This window comes from Hippopotamus amphibius, chromosome 3 (assembly GCF_030028045.1).
Source record: "Hippopotamus amphibius kiboko isolate mHipAmp2 chromosome 3, mHipAmp2.hap2, whole genome shotgun sequence".
NCBI classification, from domain to species: Eukaryota; Metazoa; Chordata; class Mammalia; order Artiodactyla; family Hippopotamidae; genus Hippopotamus; species Hippopotamus amphibius.
In genome coordinates, this window is record NC_080188.1 from 114,255,812 (window position 1) to 114,278,038 (window position 22,227).

General features: G+C 36.9%; 1 protein-coding gene across 1 annotated transcript; it reads right to left on the reverse strand.

Moving 5' to 3' along the window:
• Positions 1–3,511: 3,511 nt before the first annotated feature.
• Positions 3,512–4,477, reverse strand: LOC130848706 (olfactory receptor 1440-like). Its single transcript, XM_057727116.1, is given in 1 exon segment — positions 3,512–4,477. A coding segment is annotated over 1 exon segment (966 nt).
• Between the last annotated feature and the right edge of the window lie 17,750 nt (positions 4,478–22,227).

Sequence of the window (22,227 nt, forward strand, 5' to 3'; positions counted from 1 at the left end):
GCTGGAGAAGCTGTGGAGGAAAGGGAACCCTCCTGCACTGCTGGTGGGATTGTAAAATTATACAGTCACTATGGAAAACAGTACTGAGATTCCTCAAAAAACTAAAAATAGAACTACAATATCGCTCAACAATCTCACTACCGGGCATATACCCTGAGAAAACCATAATTCAAAAAGATACATGTACCACAATGTTTATTGCAGCACTATTTACAATAGCCAGGACATGGAAGCAACCTAAATGTCTACCTACAGATGAATGGATAAAGATGTGGCACATATATACAATGGGATATTACTCAGCCATAAAAAAGAATGAAATTGAGTTATTTGTAGTGAGGTGGATGGACCTAGAGTCTATCATACAGAGTGAAGTAAGTCAGAAAGAGAAAAACAAGTACCGTATGCTAGCACATATATATGGAATCTAAAAAAAATGGTACTGATGAATCCAGTAGCAGAGGAAGAATAAAGACACAGATGTAGAGAACAGACTTCAGGACATGGGGTGGGGGTTGGGGTGAGAAGGGGAAGCTGGGATGAAGTGAGAGAGCAGCATTGACATATATACACTACCAAGTGTAAAATAGATAGCTAGTGGGAAGCAATTGCATAACACAGAGAGATCAACTCGATGATTGCTGATGACCTAGAGAGGTAGGATAGGGAGGGTGGGAGGGAGGCTCGGGAGAGAGGCTCGAGAGGGAGGCTCAAGAGGGAGGGGATATGGGGATATATGTATAAATACAGCTGATTCACTTTGTTGTACAGAGGAAACTGGCACAACAGTGTAAAGCTATTACACTCCAATAAAGATAGAAAGAAAAAAAAAGGTTTATTGTCTTAACAATACTTTCAAATAAAAGTAGGGTGTATATAGTCACCATGCTGTACATTACGTTCCCGTGGCTTATGTATTTTATAACTGGAAGTTTTTACCTTTTTGGATTCTCTTTACCCATTTGCCTAATCCCCATTCCCTGCCTCAGGCAACCATCAATCTGTTCTCTGTATCTATGAGATTATTTGTTTGTTTTTAGATTCCACATATAAGTGAGAGCATATGTATTTATCTTCCTGGGTCCAAATTATTCACTCAGCATATGCCCCTGTGTTCCATCCAAGTTGTGACAAACCTCTTCCTTGATTACCCAGTTTTGAGTGCTCTGAGTCACCAGTTCTCTGATCTATCCTCAATACTTCTTTCTTTGAGGGGGGAGTGTCTCTTTAGAGAGAAGATTTAATCTGCATTTCACCATAGCTAGTCCTAACTGCCTTATCCTTTATACCGATGCCAATATCTGAAGATTTTGCAGGTCTGTTTATAGGGATTATTTTTCCCCTGCCAGTTCTCAGTTATGGGGATTTGACTCTATATAGAAGTTCATGCTTTTATTTTATCTTTTACTGTGAACCACTCTTTTTTGTTCTTAAACATAATCCGTGGGAATTCTTGCTAATTTACACTGAGGGTATAGCCTTCTGGTTCACCTGGGGCATGTCCTAATTCTTGTCTTCTGAGCCTTCACCACCCATGCAGTCCACATAGAAGTCAGGGTCTCCAGCTTTTAGCAAGACTCTCCAAGTGAAAGCCATCTTTAGCACTTTTGTTTACTTTCCTGGGTTCCTGGTTTCACTTCATTTGAGGGCTTAGCTTATTCCTCCTTTGTGCTAAGTTAATTGGAAATACTTTTAAAAGATGATTTTATTTCAAATTCAGCATTTCAGTTGTTCCAGTTACAAGAGTCTTTCAGGTATAGTATATAATTCATCACACTGCCGGATGCAGAAATCTCAGTAAACTTCATTCTCCTGGTCTTTTAAGATATTTTCAACTCCCCTTCTTATCTTTGACAGTATCATTCATATCTAATTTTTATTTGTACTAAGACAATTGCCATTCCTGATGACCTTATAGGTTTCACAGGACCGGACTTTCTGGCTTTTGTCCATCAGGTCTTATTTCCTTGTGTACTTTAAGATTTGTACAACCTGATTTTCTTGAGAAAGTTATTTGGGAGACTTATCTGAGCTTGGGTTTAAGATTTTCTCTTAAGTATCTTGAGAGGATTTGCATTTGCTTTTGATTGGTACTTGAGGGTACGATCAACCTGGGGCTGCTTTAAAATTAATTCTCACCTAAGATTTCTTTATTTACCACAGGTGTGTGAATTCAGACCACAAACCTCCATGAGGGTGTATGGTTACAAATTTTCAGTTTACTTTTTCCCATACCCAGCATGACGCCTGAGAGAGTTAAGATTTTTTTTGTGTGAGATAGGACTTTTTTTCCCCTTTATTTCCTCTTATAACAAAGTCCACTGGACTCTCATATGTATATCTGGGTCCCCTATCAAACTCTCCCCAAGAGTTTGGGCTTGGTCTCCCTCTCTCTGAGCCTCATGTGCTTGTCAAAATACAGGCCAGGTATTACCAGAGCTCAGCAGATCCCCTCAATGTGAAAGTCATCTTCAGAGCTGACTTTACTCTCAGGATTTCTGATTTTTCTTTATATTTGGATGTTGGAGATTTCCTTTTCTTTTCTTGTCTGCTCAGAAGTGTATTTTAAATTTTTTTCTAGGGACTTCCCTGGCAGTCCAGTGGTTAAGACTTCCCCTTCCAATGCAGGGGGTGTGGGTTCGATCCCTGATCAGGGAGCTAAGATCCCGCATGCCTCAAGGCCAAAAGATCAAAACAGAAAACAGAAGCAATGTTGTAACAAATTCAATAAAGACTTTAAAAAACATTTTTTTAAAAAATATTTTCTAAAAAATATTTTGTCCAGTGTCATTAGTTGTTTTGCAGTGGTGAGTACATCTATGCTATTCAATCTGTCATAATAACAGAAATGTAATCTTTCCAGTATATTTCAGAATTCAAATGATCTCTGCCTTTCTTTGTATTTTAGTTCTCCCAGGTCAGGATAGTATCATAGAAATCCCCTTGTTCATTCACCTATTGATGTTAGGTTCTAAAAATAGAAACCCAGAAAACGAACTCTAGACTAAACTCCGTATGGTATTTTCCATAGCAGGGAAGTTATGTCAAAGTCTAAAGTTATGCTTCTCTCCACATCCCTGTTTTCATCAACTGGAATTTGCCTAGGCACCCAGAGAGTTTGAAGTCTATGACAAAATGGTCTTTGTTCTACTTGCGATGGACATTGTACGTGAGAAAGATCATTTTCTGACCTTCTGTTTAGTCCCATGTTTTCCAGCCTGCAGTCTGAAATTCTGAAAGGGTATGTAAGGGGCAAACACTGAGAAACTGAAGGTAATGTTAACATAAAAATTAATATATTAACTGCTCTGTGAAGCCATTGCTGGTGTAAGAGAGAGGGGTCAACTGTCAAGACTCAAAGAAGCCACAGGATTTTCATGGCACTGAGCCAGTGCTGGATTTGGATGGGTTGACTCACTTGAAATTCTGCCAGCGCATCAGCGATGTTCAATAATGTTAGATGCATTTCCCTTGCATAGTCTAGAAACTTCCAGTCATCAGGGTCACAAGCCTACCAGACCTTTAATTAACTGTGACAATGGGAAAACATTCTCCTCCTCTTACACCTCTTAAGGGCATCTTTGATTTCCTTGTTCCTTAGACTGTAAATCAAAGGATTCAACATGGGGACCACTACCACATAGAAGACTGATGCCATCTTGTCATAGCCCAGAGAATTATCAGCTCTGGGGTGCATATAGACAAAGAGTCCTGATCCAAAGAAAAAGATCACTGCTGTCAGATGAGAAGCACAGGTGTTGAAGGCCTTGGCCCTGCCTTCCACTGAGCTGATCTTCAGGATGGTGGCCATGATATAACCATAAGATATCATGATGATTAAGACCGATGTCACACCAAAAATCATTGCTACAACAAACTTTATCACTTGTAGGAAAAAGGGTTCAGAGCAGGAGAGGACTAATAATTGAGGCAGGTCACAGAAGAAGTGATTGATAACATTTGGTCCACAGAAATGGAGCTGAAGTAAAGCACACAGTTGGATCAATGAGCCAGAGAATCCAGTTACAGAGGCTCCAACCACCATCTGCACGCAGCGAGTGGGGGACATGATGGCCGCGTAGAGCAGAGGATTGCAGATGGCAGTGTAGCGGTCGTAAGCCATGGCTGCCAGGAGACAGCATTCAGTCAGACCCAGGCTAGAGAAAAAGAAGTACTACATGGTGCACCCCATAAAGGAAATGAATTCAGGCTTCTGGAAGAAGTCTGAGAGCATTTTGGGGGTTGTCGAGGTAACATAGCAGAAATCTAAGAAGGATAAGTTGCTGAGGAAGAAGTACATGGGTGTGTGTAGGGAGGAGTCCATCCTAATCAGAATGATGAGGCCCAGGTTCCAGGCCACTGTCAGGAGGTAAGTCCCCAAGAACGCTGCAAAGAGAACACTCTTGAACTTGGGAGAATCTGAGAATCCCAAGAGGATAAATTTGGTGACAGTTGTATTGTTCCTTCCTCCAGCCATTGTCTTGAAGTTTCTTCAAACTGCAGAAAGATCCTTGGGTTAATGACTATTTTTAATATTATGAAACATACTTGTTTTGGATATAATTTCATGTTTTTGGACAAAAATTATCCATAGTCAAGATAACTGTTTTAAACAATATAAGAAATTATAAAAATTATTTTAAAAAACATTGGGAATCCCCTTTCTCAGTTATTCTTGATAGTTTGTGACATATTCTTGCAAATTTTTCTTCACACACACACTGTGTACACACATCAACATACAGATGTTGCCAAACTGATGTCTAAAAATTGGTACTAGCTTACACAAGTTCAAGATTTTATGCCAATATACCTTACTATCCCATTATTAACACTGCCCATAATTATTTAGCTTTACTCTTTGACAATCTTATGGGTAAAAAAATATATTTTCTTTGTTTTTTATTTGCATTTACTTCTTTGATTTGCTCATATATATATTTACCCATTTGTTTACTAGGTTATTACTGATTTGTAGGAGCTCTTAACATATCAAGGATCATAACTCTTTCTCCCTCATACATTTTGCTAAATCTTTTCCAAGTTTATCATTTAATATCAATATTGTTTATGTTAGATTTTGCTATATAGATTTCTTTTATATTTAGGTACTCAGTTTTCTATGATATTTATGGTTCCTAGCCTTGATAGTATACTGAAAAATATTTCTTTACATAATCCAAAAGTCTTTTTAATTTTTTCTTTTAATTCACTTGTATTTTTATATTTACATTTAAAATTCTGGAGTATTTTAGTACACTGTGTGAAGTATAATTAACAGATTATTTTGGTTTTATTTTTCAAGATTAATTGAATGATTTCTCCACTGATTAAAGTTACTTCTAAGATGAAGTTGTTTATGGATTCCCTATTCTGCCCAATTTTTAATCTAATAGTCCATGTACCATGTGTCCAGTCCTGCACAACATTTTATAACTACTTATGACTATGTTTTATTGAAAATATTAGAACATTTTGATAAGTGGTAAGAAAAACATTCCCTCACTTTTTCACTCTGAGATGGTTTTGATGGTCCTCATATTTATGTCTTCAAAAGATCTTTATGATGAACCCAGGTAAATAAAATCGCATTTTTATTGCATTTCATTCTTACATTAATTTGGGGGAAAATAACATGATTTTTGTTTGCTAAGTTGTTCTATAAATAACAAAAAAAGCTAACAATTTTAATAAATACTATAATATTAAGACTATTGAACTTGACTGAAGCACCTGAGTCGATTCTATGCTCTATCCCTATATTGTTATAGTTTCTCTGTGTCTTCAGTTCCTTCATCATAAAATAAGATAATGTAGCTATTCTCCTTATATCATAGGAAATGATATAAGGAGATTTATTTTTTACAAATAAGGAAGTGGTAGTCATGGTAGGAGAACACACTGAAAGAAGAGTAACCTAATATTATTAAACTAATTTTAATATCCCAAAAGAGGATCACTTGACTTCTAGGAAAGGGAAAATTGTATTGACTCAACAGCATCCATCAATGTCCCCAGTGAGGCCACAACATCCAGACTATGTCCCTACAGTGATATCTGAATCATATGTTTATGTACTTTGAACACCTTCAGTAGAGATAGAGTCTATCAGCTACATTTATAATGTATTTATATTGCAAGAAGTTAAACAAGGTTTGATTTGGAAGCACTAGTTGCTGTGGTATTGGGTTGGCCAAACAGTTCGTTTGGGTTTTTCCATAACATCTTACAGACAACCCGAACGAACTGTTTGGCCAACCCAGTATTTCTATGGTATGTTTTGTCACGTCTGTTCTGAAGATACACGTGCTCTGGAGATCCTGAAGCCATAAGATTACTTCTGAAACTTTAGAAAATGCTTTCAGTGAAGTTGATTGGCTTTTGATCCTTATATCATTGACACATTTCAAGTAAAATGTTTTTTTTAATGACAAGGTAGAAATGGTAGCATATTCATTGTAATAACATTTTCTAATTTAATGATAAGAGAAAATGAAATAAAGTATTTAGATAATGATGGTAATGATTAACTCTCCCAGTAGTAAAGGTTACTTAACTAGAAAAATAAAATATTTCATATTTATTCTCAATTATTTTTATATTGTTTCCTTTTGTTATGTTTTCCCTCCTCATTGTTCATTCAAGACCAAACATACAGAATCAAGATCACTGGTTGCGATTAAAAATAAGAGGTCCAGAATAGTAGAATACATACTGCTTCTTCACTTTCTTTCAGGCACATGAACTGCATGGACCGGCCAAACAGCAGTAGTGCAATCCTGTCACCTGTGATGTCAAAAGGATGACATTGAGAACAGAGTGAATCTTTTAAGGGGTAAACTTACCTTCTTCTAGAATTTTTTTATTGTGGGGATTCACTGCATATAGAATGTTTTCAGAATCCCATATAAAAATAAAATTTATGGAAAAATAGCTTTAGAAGCTTGAAAATAAAAGCAGAAGAGCAGTAGCTCAACATGGAAACACCATTGCTGAGATTTTGGAGAACTAACAAACAGCATAAAAAATGATTCGTATGCTTCCAACAGCAGAAGTTACCAAGAGTAGCTTAATACTCAGTTAAGAAACAGTCATTCTCCTATCCTGCTTTCCACCTTTCCTTCTTAACTTAATACAACAAAATGTTATACTTCCAAAATAAAATTTTACCTCCCATGAGAGACATATTTTACATTTATTTCTTTTTAATAATAAAGCCCAAATTAAATCACTATTTATAAGTCACCAAAAATGTTTCTCTGTCCAGCAAGTAATTTGTTGTTATTGAATATCTAACATCTGCCAGGAACCAAGTAAGACTATCGTTTGGGAAGCAATACAAGGAAGATTAAATAAGTATTTCAAATGGCTCCTGAGCCAGTTCACTATTGCCATTCATATATTTTCAGAAAAGAAGGTGAAGAAAATAGGTGATTTAATATGAAGAGGGAAATACACATTATATAAATGTAAGCATATTTTCTTGTCTACACTGGAAATCTGTCCCTCTTATGAATATGGGGCCACTTCTTCCATGCTCCCAGAGCACCTCCATATTTTTCGAGTACAGTAAGAATCTCACTGTTCTTATTTTATTTTTATGAGTTTTCCCATTAGACCTTAACCTGTGCTCTTAGGCAAGAATAAATATATTTTTAAAATTTCTTTAACACCTAATGTATCAGTTATCTATTGATGTGTAACAAACCACTTCAAATGTATTGACTTAAAACACCAATAATTTATCATTTCTCATGTTTTTCTTGGTGCATCTGCTGGCCTCACTTGGATCCCCAATGTGGCTCTATTCATCTGCTGGTCTGGATGGTCTGAGATGACCTCACTTGTTTTGGACCTCACCTGGGATGGCTTAAATTCTCTCTCCACACAGCCTTTAATCTCTCCACACAGCCTAAATTCTTCTAAGTGTGATCTCAGGGTTCCAAGAAAGCCAGCTCCAACAATAAGTGCTCATCAGGCCTCTGCTTGGGTCAAATGTGCTGATGTTTCTTTGACCGAAGTCAGTCACATGACCAAAGTATCGGTGTGGAAGGGTACTATACAATGACATGAGAATAAGTAGATGTGATTCATTGATGCACATTAAAGTAACAATGTACCCCACTGAGGTTTAGTTTAGTGGCTTAACCAAACAATGTGGGTATGTAACAAATATTTGTGGAATTTATTCAACTATCTTTGGAAACGGTGTAGAAAAAGTGCTTACTGTATCTTGATTGTATCAGTGTGGATATCTTGGTTGTGATGTTATACTATAGTTTTTAAAGATGTTACCATTGGGGCAAACTGAGTAAAAGGTATATCAGGTGTTATTGTATTATTATCTTATAGCTACATGTGAATTTACAATGACCTGAAGTTAAATTTTTTAATTTAAAAGTACTTAAAGGAAATCCTACAAAGGAGAAATGAACTCTAAGGCACCTCATTACTGAGAGCTGAGTTCAAGGTAAAACTCCGGAAATAAGCCCTCTTTTTTACCTACCTGTCCTCAGTTCCAGACCTTGCTCAGGTTGAGGACCATAAGTAAAGATCTCCCAGGGCCTTCCTCAAGTACCTGTTTCTCTCTCAAGAGAGAACTTAAATCACATTAACAACTTCTTTAAACCTGATCTCTTCCACATATTAACTAGCATAAATTCTTCAAGGTTTTAATGTAGATGATACACATGCTAGTTTCAAATAATACTGATGTGGATGTCTTCCTAGGTATATATTCTGTTGGTAACTGGAATAAGAACTTGGAAGAAAACAGATAGTCACCTATTTTTACAGAGTCCTCTGTTTTGAATACCTTTCATTTTATTTTCCAAAGTTTCTTTTTAAAGGGTAGATTTAATTACATAACAATAAACCAAAAATAAAAATTTAAACAAGGACTTTATCATATCAAAATATCTGTCCATGTCCAACTGCTCCTCAGTCTAATCTCTGGACATAGAAGATGTGTCAGCATGGAATCAAAATACCTGATTCAAGTACCAAAATACCAAATTTTTGTATTTTGATTTTCAAATTTTGGTACAAAAGGTTCTGACACTTGATAATTAAAACAAAACAAAAAATCAGTCCTTGTAGAAGTGTTAATTAGCTAATATCAGTCTGGCACTCACAAAGGCTACAAATCTGGAGGAATAACTGCATTTTAACTTTGTATCTAAATGTTTTGCTGTTGTATAAATTTCCTAAGGCTACTGTAACTAACTGCAGTCGGCCCTCTGGCCTGCCCTCCATATCAATTAGACGTGCAACGGTGGATACAGAGGGCCAACACAAAGGGCCATTTTACATAAAGGCCTTGAGCATCACAGGTTTTGGTATCTTCAGGGGCTTCTGGAACCAATCCCCAAGTATACCAAGGGACAAATGCATCACAAACGCAATGCTTTAAAACAAAAAGTTATTCTGTCATAGTTTTGGAAGCTAGAAGTCCAAAATCAGAGCCACTGGGCTTAAAGCCAGGTGTCAGCAGAGTATACTCCCTACAGAGAGCTCCAAGGGAGAATCAGGTCCTTGCCTTTTCCAGCTTCTTACAGCTGCTGGCATTCGTGGGCTTGCGGACACATCACTGCAGTCTTCAAAGGCAGCACTTTTATTCTCTCTGTGCTCCGTCTCACATCACCTTCTCCTCTGTGGGTGTATAGAATCTCCCTATGCCTCTCTCTTATAAGAATATGTGTGATTGCATTTAGGGTCCACCCAGGGGAATCTCCCCATCTCAAGATGTTTAACTTAATCATGTCTGCAAAGATTTTGCCATAAAATGTATCATTCATAGGTTCTAGGGATTAAGACCTGATATCTGGGGGAAAGGGCATTTCCAGCCTACCACAGACATCAAAGAAAAAAATATATATATATATACAGTCTTTGTTTAGGTTTTCAACTTGAAAATAAAGTCACAAAGTAAAAAAAGAAGTAGAAGATTATAAAGTACAGGCTTTAAAAGCAGACAGATAAGAGGTTCAAATTTCAGGTTTGCTCTAACTGTATGACTTTGGGCAAGTTATTTACTCCCTTTAAGTATCTATTCTCTTATTGCTAAATGGAAATAAGATTTCTCATCTTGAAGGATAATTTTGAACACTTAGGGAAATGTCTGGTTCTGTATTAAGCCTTGGTAAATGTACAACAAATTATAGTTAAGCCATTTTTATTATTAAGGATGAATATAAAATTGGTCATTCATTATGGTCTAGTAATATACTAACAAAAATTATATAGTTCAGGTGAAGAAGCTGAAGGTGTTAGAAAACGTTGCATTTGCTTCTAAATACATATGACAGTGTAGAAACTGAGGCTAAAACCTGAACTTCTTGAATTCCATACATATTCAGGTAAAGAGTCAACCTTTTGGTTGAACACAAATCATTCAAAAGTCTGCCAAGTGCATTTGTCTAAAATTTCTTCTGAACCGCCAGGTAGGCTGATTACATATATTTCCTTAGTAGTCTCCCAAACCAGAAATAAGGATGCTGTGAATGATTACCTACAAATAATTTCTGGAATATATGTAAAGTATACCGGACTTCAACAGCATAATCTGGGCCCCTCACTTTTACATGACATCATGCAGAGGAACACAGTCGATGCCCTCTGACTTATGTGTCTTCCTCCCTCCCCTCTTCCTTCCCTCCCTCTCCACTCCTTCCCTCCCTGCCTTTCTCTCTTCCTTCCCCAACACTAAGTGTTCAGTATATGCAAACATCGGACTACTGAGATGATAGTGGTGAATGACACATAGACTTTATCATCAAAGAGCTTGCAGCCTCTCAGAGAAGGCAGACACCTAAACAAATAATTACTATGAAGGGAGATGTGTTAATAGTTTAAACGTCAAAATAAGGTTTTCATCTAAAGATCTCCAAGTACATGCTATTCAAGATTATTTATTAACAGATGTAGGAGTTAAAGGAGAGAGGTTACTATTTTACAGACAGTATGACTTAATGGCGTTCAAGTCAGATATATGGTTTCAACTGTGCTAACTGTGTGCTCCTGAACAAGCTATTCAACTCCTTCAAGCCTGTTTCTTCATCTATAAAATGCTCACAATGCTAGTAACTTCATCATTTTATTTTTTCGTTTTTTTCCTCACTTTATTTTTGATTCTCTGCCACATGTAAGTTTGCAAAAGGTGTTTTCTACAATTATGTCACAACAGTGTACTGAAAAACATAACTCCAGTATCCTACATGGTTATCCCGAATGTAGAACGATGCCAATTGCACTTTCAAGTTTACCTCTAGTCATAAGCTAACGGCAAGAATGCACTTGTTCATTGAGAGAGAACACCATCAATTATCAAGCACTCTTAATAACTTGAGAGGGACTTTTTCAGAAAGGGGTTCTGAGTATAATCCTGAATGAGTGGGAACCTTATATAGACTTGGAAAAGAGAAAGAACAAGAGTGTGAGTCTTAGGTCAGCTGCACTTACTGAATGACCTTGACCAAGCTACTTTAACCTTTTTGAAGCTTAATTCCTTCACTTGTGAAATGCAGGTATCATGTTTGGTTGTAGGATCATGGTAAGGATAGCATGAGATCATATACCTATAGTACCTTAAACAATTTTGTAACAAGATAGAATGTTGCTCTATTTTGGTTACTAATGTTATTATTAAATTATCTGGGACTGAGACTTCCCTGGCGGCACAGTGGTTAAGAATCCACCTGCCTGGACTTTCTAGGTGGTGCAGTGGGTAAGAATCCGCCTGCTGATGCAGGGGACACGGGTTCGAGCCCTGCCCCAGGAAGATCCCACATGCCGTGGAGCAGCTAAGCCCGTGCACCACAACTATTGAGCCTGCGCTCTAGAGCCTGTGAGCCACAACTATTAAGCCCATGTGCTACAACTACTGAATCACACATGTGTAGAGCCCATGCTCCACAACAAGAGAAGCCACCACAATGAGGAGCCCATGCACCACAATGAAGAGTAGCCCCCACTCGCCTCAACTAGAGAAAGCCCGTGTGCAGCAACGGAGACCCAACACAGCCAATAAAAAATAAACAAGTAAATAAATAAATTTATAAAAAAAAAAGGAAGAAAGAAAAAGAATCAGCCTGCAAATGCAGGGGTCATGGGTTCGATCCCTGGTCGTGGAAGATCCCACATGCTGGGGAGCAGCTAAGCCTGTGTGCCACAACTACTGAGCCTGTGCTCTAGAGTCCACGAGCCACAACTATTGAGCCTGTGTGCCACAACTACTGAAGCCCACATGCCTAGAGCCCTAGAGCCCATGCTCCGCAACAAGAGAAGCCACTGCAATGAGAAGCCTGTGCACTGCAGTGAAGAGTAGCCCCTGCTCTCTACACATGCAGCAACGAAGACCCAATGCAGCCATTAAATTATTTTTTTAAAAAGTTGATAAAAAAATTATCTGGGATGGAATAGGCTTTCAACAAATGTTGCATTGTTTACATCCTTTCCATGATTCAATCTATATTAAAACTCCAGGAAATTTTTATCCTGATTTGTTTGTATGACAGATAATATACGATTTCCCAAGCTAGGTTTTAATTTCCTGAAGGCCAGAGATATTTTCGTACACCTATGGTTAAGGTCTTTGCTCCCTAACCATGAATACTGGCCCCTAGACAACAACACTGAACACACAGAAATCCATGTAGTTGAATTTTTCTACTATTTTATGATATGATGATCACAGATATTTTAAATTCATAAAATAAAGTATTTCAAATGAATCAGGCATTAACTTTTTTGAGTATGAAAATCTTATGTGTCCATCAACAAATATTCATTTCTATTCTCACTACTATTGTTATTGGTGAGTTTGGAAGTCTTGCTCTCTCTAGGTATCCACCGAGAACAAATGCTTCCAATAAAAATTCACCAGCATTTTCCAAAGTCTGAATAGGGGTGATGAAAACATTTTGTAGCTGTGAAGTCATTTTTCTAAAAACTGTAGACAATCAGACTATTCAGGAAAAAGAAATCAAGCAAATTAAATATTTGATATCCTTGTAGATTAGTTTTTAATTGAGTAAGCCATTTCATTTTTCAGCTAGGCTTTGTAGCGTGGTTTACTGAGTCATGGTAAAAGTTATTATATGTTATTATCATTTAAAATTGAGGCTGTGGGCTCTTGTTATTGTTAATCATTATTAAAATTACTATAAAAAAACCATTTCTTAAGGGTTTTGTCTTAGAGTAGAAATAAATGTTATCTAAATACTGTCACTTTCCCTGATCTTTTTCACATTCTAAACAGTTAGAAGAAATAAGAAAAAACTTAAATGGTTATTTGAGACGCAAGAAAGTTTCTCTTGCTAAGCCAGTGTCTTAAGAAATGGTGGTTTGGGGCTTCCTAGGTGGCACAGTGGTTAAGAATCCGCCTGCCAATGCAGAGGTCACGAGTTCGATCCCAGCTCCAGGAAGATCCCACATGCCACAGAGCAACTAAGCCCGTGTGCCACAAAAAAAAAAAAAAAAAAAAAAAAAAAAAAAAGAAATGGTGGTTGGTCACAAAGAGCTCAATTTCCTAAGAGTGCTAAGTGCATGGAGAAGAGTGGCTGACATTGTCAAACTAGAAATGCAAAGGAATTTTTCCAGCTAAAATACCAACCAGGGGTTCTGAAGAAGTAAGAACTAAAAAGATAGTTAAGAATATAGGAAGCCACTTCCTCCATCAATTATTTCCAAACATTCCAGAAATGCTATGGGATCTTGAATAGTAGGAATGCACAGCTTTTCTCAATATTCCTAATAGTAAAAAAGAATGTACTTTAGACAGGGTAAGAATGATGTAGGATCATTAAAATCTCAAGATTCTTTCTTTGGACTAGAAACATATTAACTCAGTGTGGTAATACTGTTTATCTTTTATTATGTTAAATCATTGCTCTTCACTGATCACTTATTTTGTGTCAGGCACAGTTCTCAACAATCCACCTACATCTCATTTATTCTCACACAACCCTATGGGCCTTGTTTTTTAAAAATATACATATGGGGAAACTTGGCATGGGGAAGCTAAGTAACTTGTCCAAGTTCAAGCAGCTAGCGAGTGGCAGTGCTGAGACTTTGGATCAGGTCTCGTAAACTCTAAAAGCCTTGCTACTCAGGACAATGCTAAGGGGATGAAAAATAGACTAGTGTTTTAATTATATTAAATGAATTATTACTTAATAAATGTGGCTCTTGATAAACACAATCTTTCCAAAACATGACCCTGGGGGGGCGGGGATGGGTGGCACAATGTAGTAAAAGAAATTAAACCAAACTCTCCATACAACAGCAAGTTCCCAATTCAAGACATTATTCACTTAACTGCATACTCTTGTTTCTGTTAGAATTCTTGACTGAGGGGAAACATATTACTTCCTAGTAGAAAAGATCTGAGCTCTGAGCTAGTTTGAAGCATAGAGAGAAGACAGAATGACGGTGGGAAGATGTGGCTATGTGGAGGAGGGTGGCTCCCAAATTGGGCATCAGGGTCATTGAATACCATTACTATATACCCCATGCTGCCATTGACCACAATTCTCACCCAGATGTTTGCGAGGAAGGTGGGCCACTGATGGTTTTTTATTCCATTGGAATCTGGGAAATCTAATAGCAGCCACTGCCCCTTCCTGGTCTGGACTCTTGCCATGCTCTAGATTCCTAGGAAAATCACTGAACACTTACTTTCAATCATCTTCTAAAGGAACATTCCTGTGGGAGGACCTTCCCCCTCCAGACTCTTCTTTGGCCATGCCATCTCGTGGCCAGTCTTGATAAGAGAGGTACTCCCACCTGGGGTTCATTTAAATGCTTCCTTAGGATCCAACGTGGAAAGAGAACAGCTAATTAACCTGTCCAAGTAATTGTTCTCTAGTGCAACAATAATAGAAAACACAAAGGATTCCCCTGCTGATTTGATTTTATCTTCATGGATGATTCAAGTTTAGAAAACTTTTTTAGACCAACGAATTGCTAGAGTAGGAATGCATCTTGTATATCATCTTAATCTAAAACCTTTCATTATGGAATATCATTTCATTATTTCATATCAGCCTTTTCTGAATATTATATTTTCAGAAGTTTTAATGTGTGTATGTATCTCACTCAACATGTGAGTGATACATTTTAAGTGATTCATAAACATCATCATAAACTTAAATATTAAGTTATATAATGTTTCTATTTATTATTTATCAAAGCATAATTGATTTACAATATTATATCAGTTTCAGGTGTACAACATAATAATTTGATATTTTTGTACATTGTAAAATGATCATCAGTATGTCTAGTTACTACCTGTCACCATACAAAGTTATTGCAATGTTATTACCTGCATTCCATATGCTGTACATTGCATACCATGAAATTTATTTTAAAACTGTAAGTTTGTACTTCTCAATCTCCCTCATCTATTTCATTCGCCTCCCTACCCACCTCTCCTCTGGCAACTACCAATTTGGTCTCTGTACCTATGAGTCTATTTCTGTTGTCTTACGTTTGTGCATTTGTTTTCTTAGATTTCACAAGATAAGTGAAATTATATGGTATTTGTCTTCCTCTGACTTATTTCACTCAGTGTAATACCCTCTAAGTCCATTCACGTTGTCATGAATGGCAACATTCACCTTTTTTATGACTGAATACTATTCCATTGTGTGTGTGTGTGTGCGTGTGTGTGTGTGTGTGCGCGCGTGCATGCACCACATTTTCTTTCTTTTTTTTTAAGCTCTTTATTGGAGCATAATTGTCTTATACTGTTGTGCCAGTTTCTGCTGTATAACAAAGTGAATCAGCTGTATTTATACATATATCCCGATATCCCTTCCCTCCTGTGACTCCTTCTCAGCCTCCTTATCCCACCCCTCTAAGTCATCACCCATCATCGAGTTGATCTCCATGTGTTATGCAGCAGCTTCCCACTACCTATCCATTTTACATTTGGTAGTGTATATATGTCAATGCTACTCTTTCACCTTGTTCCAGCTTCTTCTTCGCCCCCACAGTGTGTCCTCAATTTCATTCTCTACATCTGCATCTTTATTCTTGCCCTGTCACTGGGTTCATCAGTACCATTTTTTAAGATTCCATACATATGAGTAAGCAAACGGTATTTGTTTTGCTCTTTCTTTATCCATCAATCTTTTGATGGACTCTTAGGTTGCTTCCATATCTTGGTTATTGTAAATAATGCTGCCATGAACATTGAGGTGCATACACCTTTTTGAATTAATGTTTTTGTTTTCTTCAAAAATGCCCCAAACTGGAAATGCAAGACCTTTTGGTAGATCTGTTTTTAATTTTTTGAGCAACCACTATATGTTTTCTATAAGTGGCTGCACCAATTTACATTCCCACCAACAGTGCACAAGTTTTGCCTTTGCTCCACATCCTTGTCAACATCTCATATTTGTTGTCTTTTTGATAATAGCTATTCTGACAGGTGTGAGGTGATATGTCATGGTGGTTTTCATTTTCATTTCCCTGATGATTAGTGATGTTGAGCACCTTTTCATGTGCATGTTGCCATCTGTATGTCTTTTTTTGAAAAAATGTCTATTCAGGTCCTTTAACCATTTTTAATTGTGTTGTTTTTTTTTGATATTGATTCTATGAATTCTTTCATTATTTACTCCTTATCAGATATACAGTTAGCTATTATCTTCCCCCATTCAGTAGGCTGCCTTTTCATTTGTTGTTAGTTTACTATGTAAAAACTTTTTAGTTTGATGTGGCTCCATTTGTTTATTTCTGCTTTTGATTTCCTTGCCTGAGGAGACATATCCAAAAATATATTGCCAAGACTTGTGTCAAAGAGCTAACTAACTGCCTGTATTTTCTTCTAGGAGTTTTATGGTTTCGGGTATTACATTTAAGTCTAATCAATTTTGTGTTTATTTTTGTATATGGCATGAGATAGTCCAGTTTGATTTTTTTTACATGTAGCTGTCCAGCTTTCCCAACACCATTTATTGAGGAGGCTGTCTATTCCCAATTGTATAGTCTTTCCTCCTTTGTCATAGATTAATTTGCCATGTAAGCATAGGTTTATTTCTTGGTTCTATTCTATTTCATTGATCTGTATGTCTGTTTTTTGCCAGTACAATACTGTTTTGAATACCATAGCTTTGTAATATAGTTTGAAATAAGGACGTGTGACACCTCCAGCTCTATTCTTCCTTTCTCACAAAAGATGAGTCTTTTGTGTTTCCCTTAAAATTTTAGAATAATTTGTTCTAGTTCAGTGAAGAATGCCACTACTGTTTTGATATGGATTTCTTTGGATCTGTAGATTGCCTTGGGGAGTCTGGTCATTTTAACCATATTAATTCTTTCAATTCATGTGCATGTTATATCACACTACTTGTGTCATCTTCAATTTCTTTCATCATGTCATAATTTTCCAAGCACAGTTCTTTTACCTACTTGGTTAGACTTATTTCTAGGTATTCTTAATTTCTCTTTCTGATAGTTTGTTGTTAGTGTATAGAAATGCAACAGACTTCTGTATATAATTTCATGTCCTACAACTTTATTGAATTAATTTATTAGTTCTAACGTTTTTCTAGTTACCTCTTTAGGATTTTCTCTATATAGTATCATGTCATAGGCAAACAGTGACAGTTTTACTTTCCAATTTGGATTTCTTCTCTTTCTTTTTCTTGTCTGATTGCTCTGGCTAGGACTTCCAATATTAATTGAATAAAAGTAGTGAAAGTGGGCATCCCTGTCTTGCTTCTGATCGTAGAGGAAATGCTATTAGCTTTTCACCACTGAGTATAATATTGGCTGTAGGTTTGTCATATGTGGCCTTTATTAGGTTGAAGTGTGTTCCCTCTACACCCACTTTGTTGAGAGCTTTTAGCATAAATGGATTTTGAATTTTGTCAAAAGCTTTTCTACAATTATTAAGATGATCTTTGATTTTTATTCTTCAGGGTGTTACTGTGGTTTATCACATTGATTGATTTGTGGATATTGAAGCATCCTTGTATCCCTGGGGTAAATACCACTTGATCATGCTGTATGATCCTTTATGAGTATTGTTGAATTCAATTTACTAATATCTGATGAAAATGTTTGCATCTATGTTCCTCAGTAATATTGGCCTATAATTTTCTTCTTCTTTTCAATAGTTTTTTTTGGTCTAGTTTGGGTAGTGCTAGCCTCATAGAATGAATTCAGAAGTGTCCCTTCCTCTTTAGTTTTGTGGAATAGTTTGAGAAGGATAGGTGTTAACTCTTCTTTAAATGTTTGGTAGAATTCACCTGTGAAGCCATCTGGTTCTGGACTTTTGTTTATGAGTAGTTTTTTGGTTAGTGATTCAATTTCATTACTGGTAATTGATTTGTTCGTATTATCTTTAACTTTCTGATTTAATTTGGAGATTGTACATTTCTAGAAATCTATCCCTTTCTTCTAGGTTGTCCAATTTATGGGGGTATAATTGTTCATAATAATCTCTTATGATCCTTTGTATATCTGCTGTGTAGGCTGCAACTTCTTCTTCATTTTTAAATTTTATTTATTTGGGCCCTCTCTCTTTTTTTCTTGATGAGTTTGGCTAAAGATTTACCAATTTTGTTCATCTTTTCAAAGAACCAACTCTTAGTTTCACTGATCTTTTCTATTTTTTAACAATATTATCCATTTCACTTATTTATATTCTGATCTTTATTATTTCTTTCTTTCTACTAACTCTAGGCTTTGTTTGTTCTTGTTTTTCTAGTTCCTTTAGGTGTAAGGTTAGGTTGTTTATTAGAGTTTTTTCTTGTTTCCTGCAGTAGGCTTACCATGAGGTTTATATATAATAGTCTTATATGCAAGATTATTTTAAGTTGATGATTTTGAAGTTTGAATACATTCTAAGAGCTCTTCATTTTCAACCCCCCAAAAAAACTCAATTTTTTTACATCATATTTTACATATTTTTGTTTCATGTATCCCTTAACTACTTATTATGGATATAGATTATTTTACTTTTGTCTTTTAACCTTCCTACTAGCTTCATAAATGCTTGATCTACTACTCTTACTGTATATTTGCCTTTACTAATGAGATTTTTCCTTTCATAACTTTTTTATTTATAGTTCTGAATTTTTCTTTTTCTCTTAGACAAGTTTTTTTTAACATTTCTTGTAAAGCTGGTTTGATGGTGCTGAACTCATAGCTTTTGCTTCTCTGGTAAAATGTTCAATTTCTCTATCAATCTGAATGAAAGCCCTGATAGGTATTCTTGGTTGCAGCTTTTTCCCTTTCATCACTTTAAATATATCATGCCATTCTCTTCTTGCTTGCAGAGGTTCTGCTGAGAAGTCAGCTGATACATCATGAGATTTGCCTTGTATGTAACTTTGCATTTCCCTTGCTGCTTTTAAGATTCTGTCTTTAATTTTTGCCACTTTAATTGCAATGTGTCTTGGTCTAGACCTTTTTGCATTCATCTTATTTGGGACTCTTTGCCCTTCTTGGATCTGGATGTCCATTCACTTTCCCAGCTAGAGAAGTTTTCAGCTAATATCTCTTTAAATAAATTCTCTGCCCTTTTCTCTCTCTATCTCTTCTCCTTCTGGGACTACTGTAATAGGATTGTTAGTATGATTGATTTTGCCCCAAATGTCTTTTTAACTATTCTCATTTTAAAAGTTCTTATTTTTGTTCACTGTGGGTGATTTCCACTACTCTGTCTTCCAGTTCACTAATCCATTCTTCTGTTTCATCTAATCTACTGTTGATTCCATCTGGTGTCTTTTTTTTTTTAAGAACTTTTATTGAGATACAGTTAACAGACAATAAACTGCATATATTTAGAGTGTACAATTTGGTATTTTTTTCTTATTAGTAATGTATATATGGCAATCCCAATCTCCCAATTCATTGCCCCCCCCCCCCGCAACCCTCTCCACTTTCCCCACTTGGTGTCCATATGTTTGTTCTCTACATCTGTGTCTCTATTTCTGCCTTGCAAACCAGTTGATTTGTACCATTTCTCTATATTCCACATAAATGTGTTAATATACGATATTTGTTTTTCTCTTTCTGACTCACTTCACTCTGTATGACAGTCTCCAGGTGCATCTTTTAGTGTCTTTTTTATGTCAGTTACTGTATTCTTCAGGTCTGCTTGGTTCTTTTTTAAAAACAATTATTTATTTATTCATTTGGCTGTGCCAGGTCTTAGTTGTATCATGTGGGACCTTTAATTGCAACATGCAGGACCTTTAGTTCAGCATGAAGGATCTTTAGTTGCAGCATGAGCACTCAGTTGCAGCATGCAAACTCTTTGTTGTGACAAATGGAATCTAGGTTCTTGACCAGGGATCAAACCCAGGACCCCTGCAATGGGAACATGGAGTCTTAGCCACTGGACTACCAAGGAAGTCCCCCTTGGTTCTTCTTTATATTTTCTAACTCTTTGTTAAACTTCTCACTGTCTTCATCCATTCTCCTGAGTTCATTGAGCATCTTTATCATCATTACCTTGAATTCTTTATCAGGTAGTTTGCTTATCTCCCCTTCACCTAGTTCTTCCTTTTGAGTTTTATCTTTTTCCTTCGTTTAGAACACATTCCTTTGTCTCCTCATTATGCTTAATTGTCTGTTGATTTTTATGTATTAGGCAGGTCTGTTACATTTCCCAAACTTGGAGAAGTGACCTTATGAAAGAGATATCCTGTGGAGTTGGCAGCACTCTTTCCTCTGGTTGCCAGAGCTATATGCTCTAGAGGTGCCCTCTACGTGGGCTGTGTGTCCTTCTGTTATGGCAGTGTCAACCACTAGGGGCACACTTATAGATGGCACTGGCCTCTGTCCCAGTTGGCTACCAGACCCTACCTCATGAAGTGGCTGCCAGCCTGCTGGTGGATGGGGTCGGGTCCTAGCACAGCTGATTGCAGGGCTATGGGTGCAGGTTCCCAGGGCTGATGCTGCTGGACTGCTGACTGGTGAGTAGGCCATCAGTGCTAATAGTTTAGAGCAAGGACTCCAAAATGGTGCTTGCCAGCACTAGATTCTTTGTAGTAGAACAAGTTCCAAAAAACTTCTGTCACCAGTGTCTAACCCCAGGGGAAGCCCCAGTTGCCTTCTATCTCTCTAGGAGGCTCTCTAAGATTAGCAAGCAGGTCTGACCCAGACTCCTTTCAAATTACTGCCTCTGCACTGGTACTGGGAGCATGTGAGATTTTGTGTATGCCCCTTAAAGGCAGAGTCTATTTCCTACAGCCCTCCAGCTCTCCTGTATGTAAGCCCCACTGGCTTTCAAAGTCAAATGTTCTGGGAACTTGCCTTCCCAGTGCAGAACCCCAGGCTGGGCTCTGACCTCTTGCTCCTTGGGAAGAAACTCTGCAGATGTGATTATCCTTCCATTTGTGGATCACCAAACCGGGGGTGTGGGTCCTGACTATACTGCATCACTGCTCCTCCTATCTGCCTCACTGTGGTTCCTTCTTTACATTTTTAGCTGTGGAAAATCTTTTCTGTTAGTCTTCAGGTCATTTTCATAGATAGTTGCACTGCAAGTAGTTGTAATTTTGGTGTGCCCATGGCAGGAGGTGAACTTGGGGTCTTCCTATGCCATCTTGGTTGCAGCTCCCTAATGTTTCACTTTAAACAATTCACAGGACTTCCCTGGCAGTCCAGTGGTTAAGACTCCGCACTTCCAATGCAGAGGGCACAGGTTTAATCCCTGGTCGATCCCTGGTCAGGGAACTAAGATCCCACATGCTGCAGGGCATGGCATAAGTAAATAAATAAACAAAAAAACAAGTAAACAATTCAACTCTGTTGGAGTTTTTTCCTCTGTTAAATTTTGATGGATTATAAGTTTTTCTATGAAAAACAATTCTTACGTCAATGTCCATGTTTCAACACTTCAGATAATTTCTATAAAATAAATTTCTAGAAATGAGCATTACTCCATTGCTGCAAGTGCATTCTCCTGGTTTTCCATTTTCATTTAATGTTATTTATAATTTTCTAACATTAAGAAAATCTTGTTTTTTCACAGAATCTTACTGCTCTATTTTCTTCCATTGATTTGAAGCAACGTTGCTTCCTATTCAGAGTCTGAATAAGTATTTACTTACTTTTCATTGACTTTTTCTTGACTTAGCCTTTTTTAAAAATACATAAGAAGTCTAGAATTTAACACATCGTGTGAGGGGTCAATTTTTTCTTATGTACCTTGCCATTTAATAAAAAAGTTATATTTTTAAATGATTTGTGGTAATTTTTTTA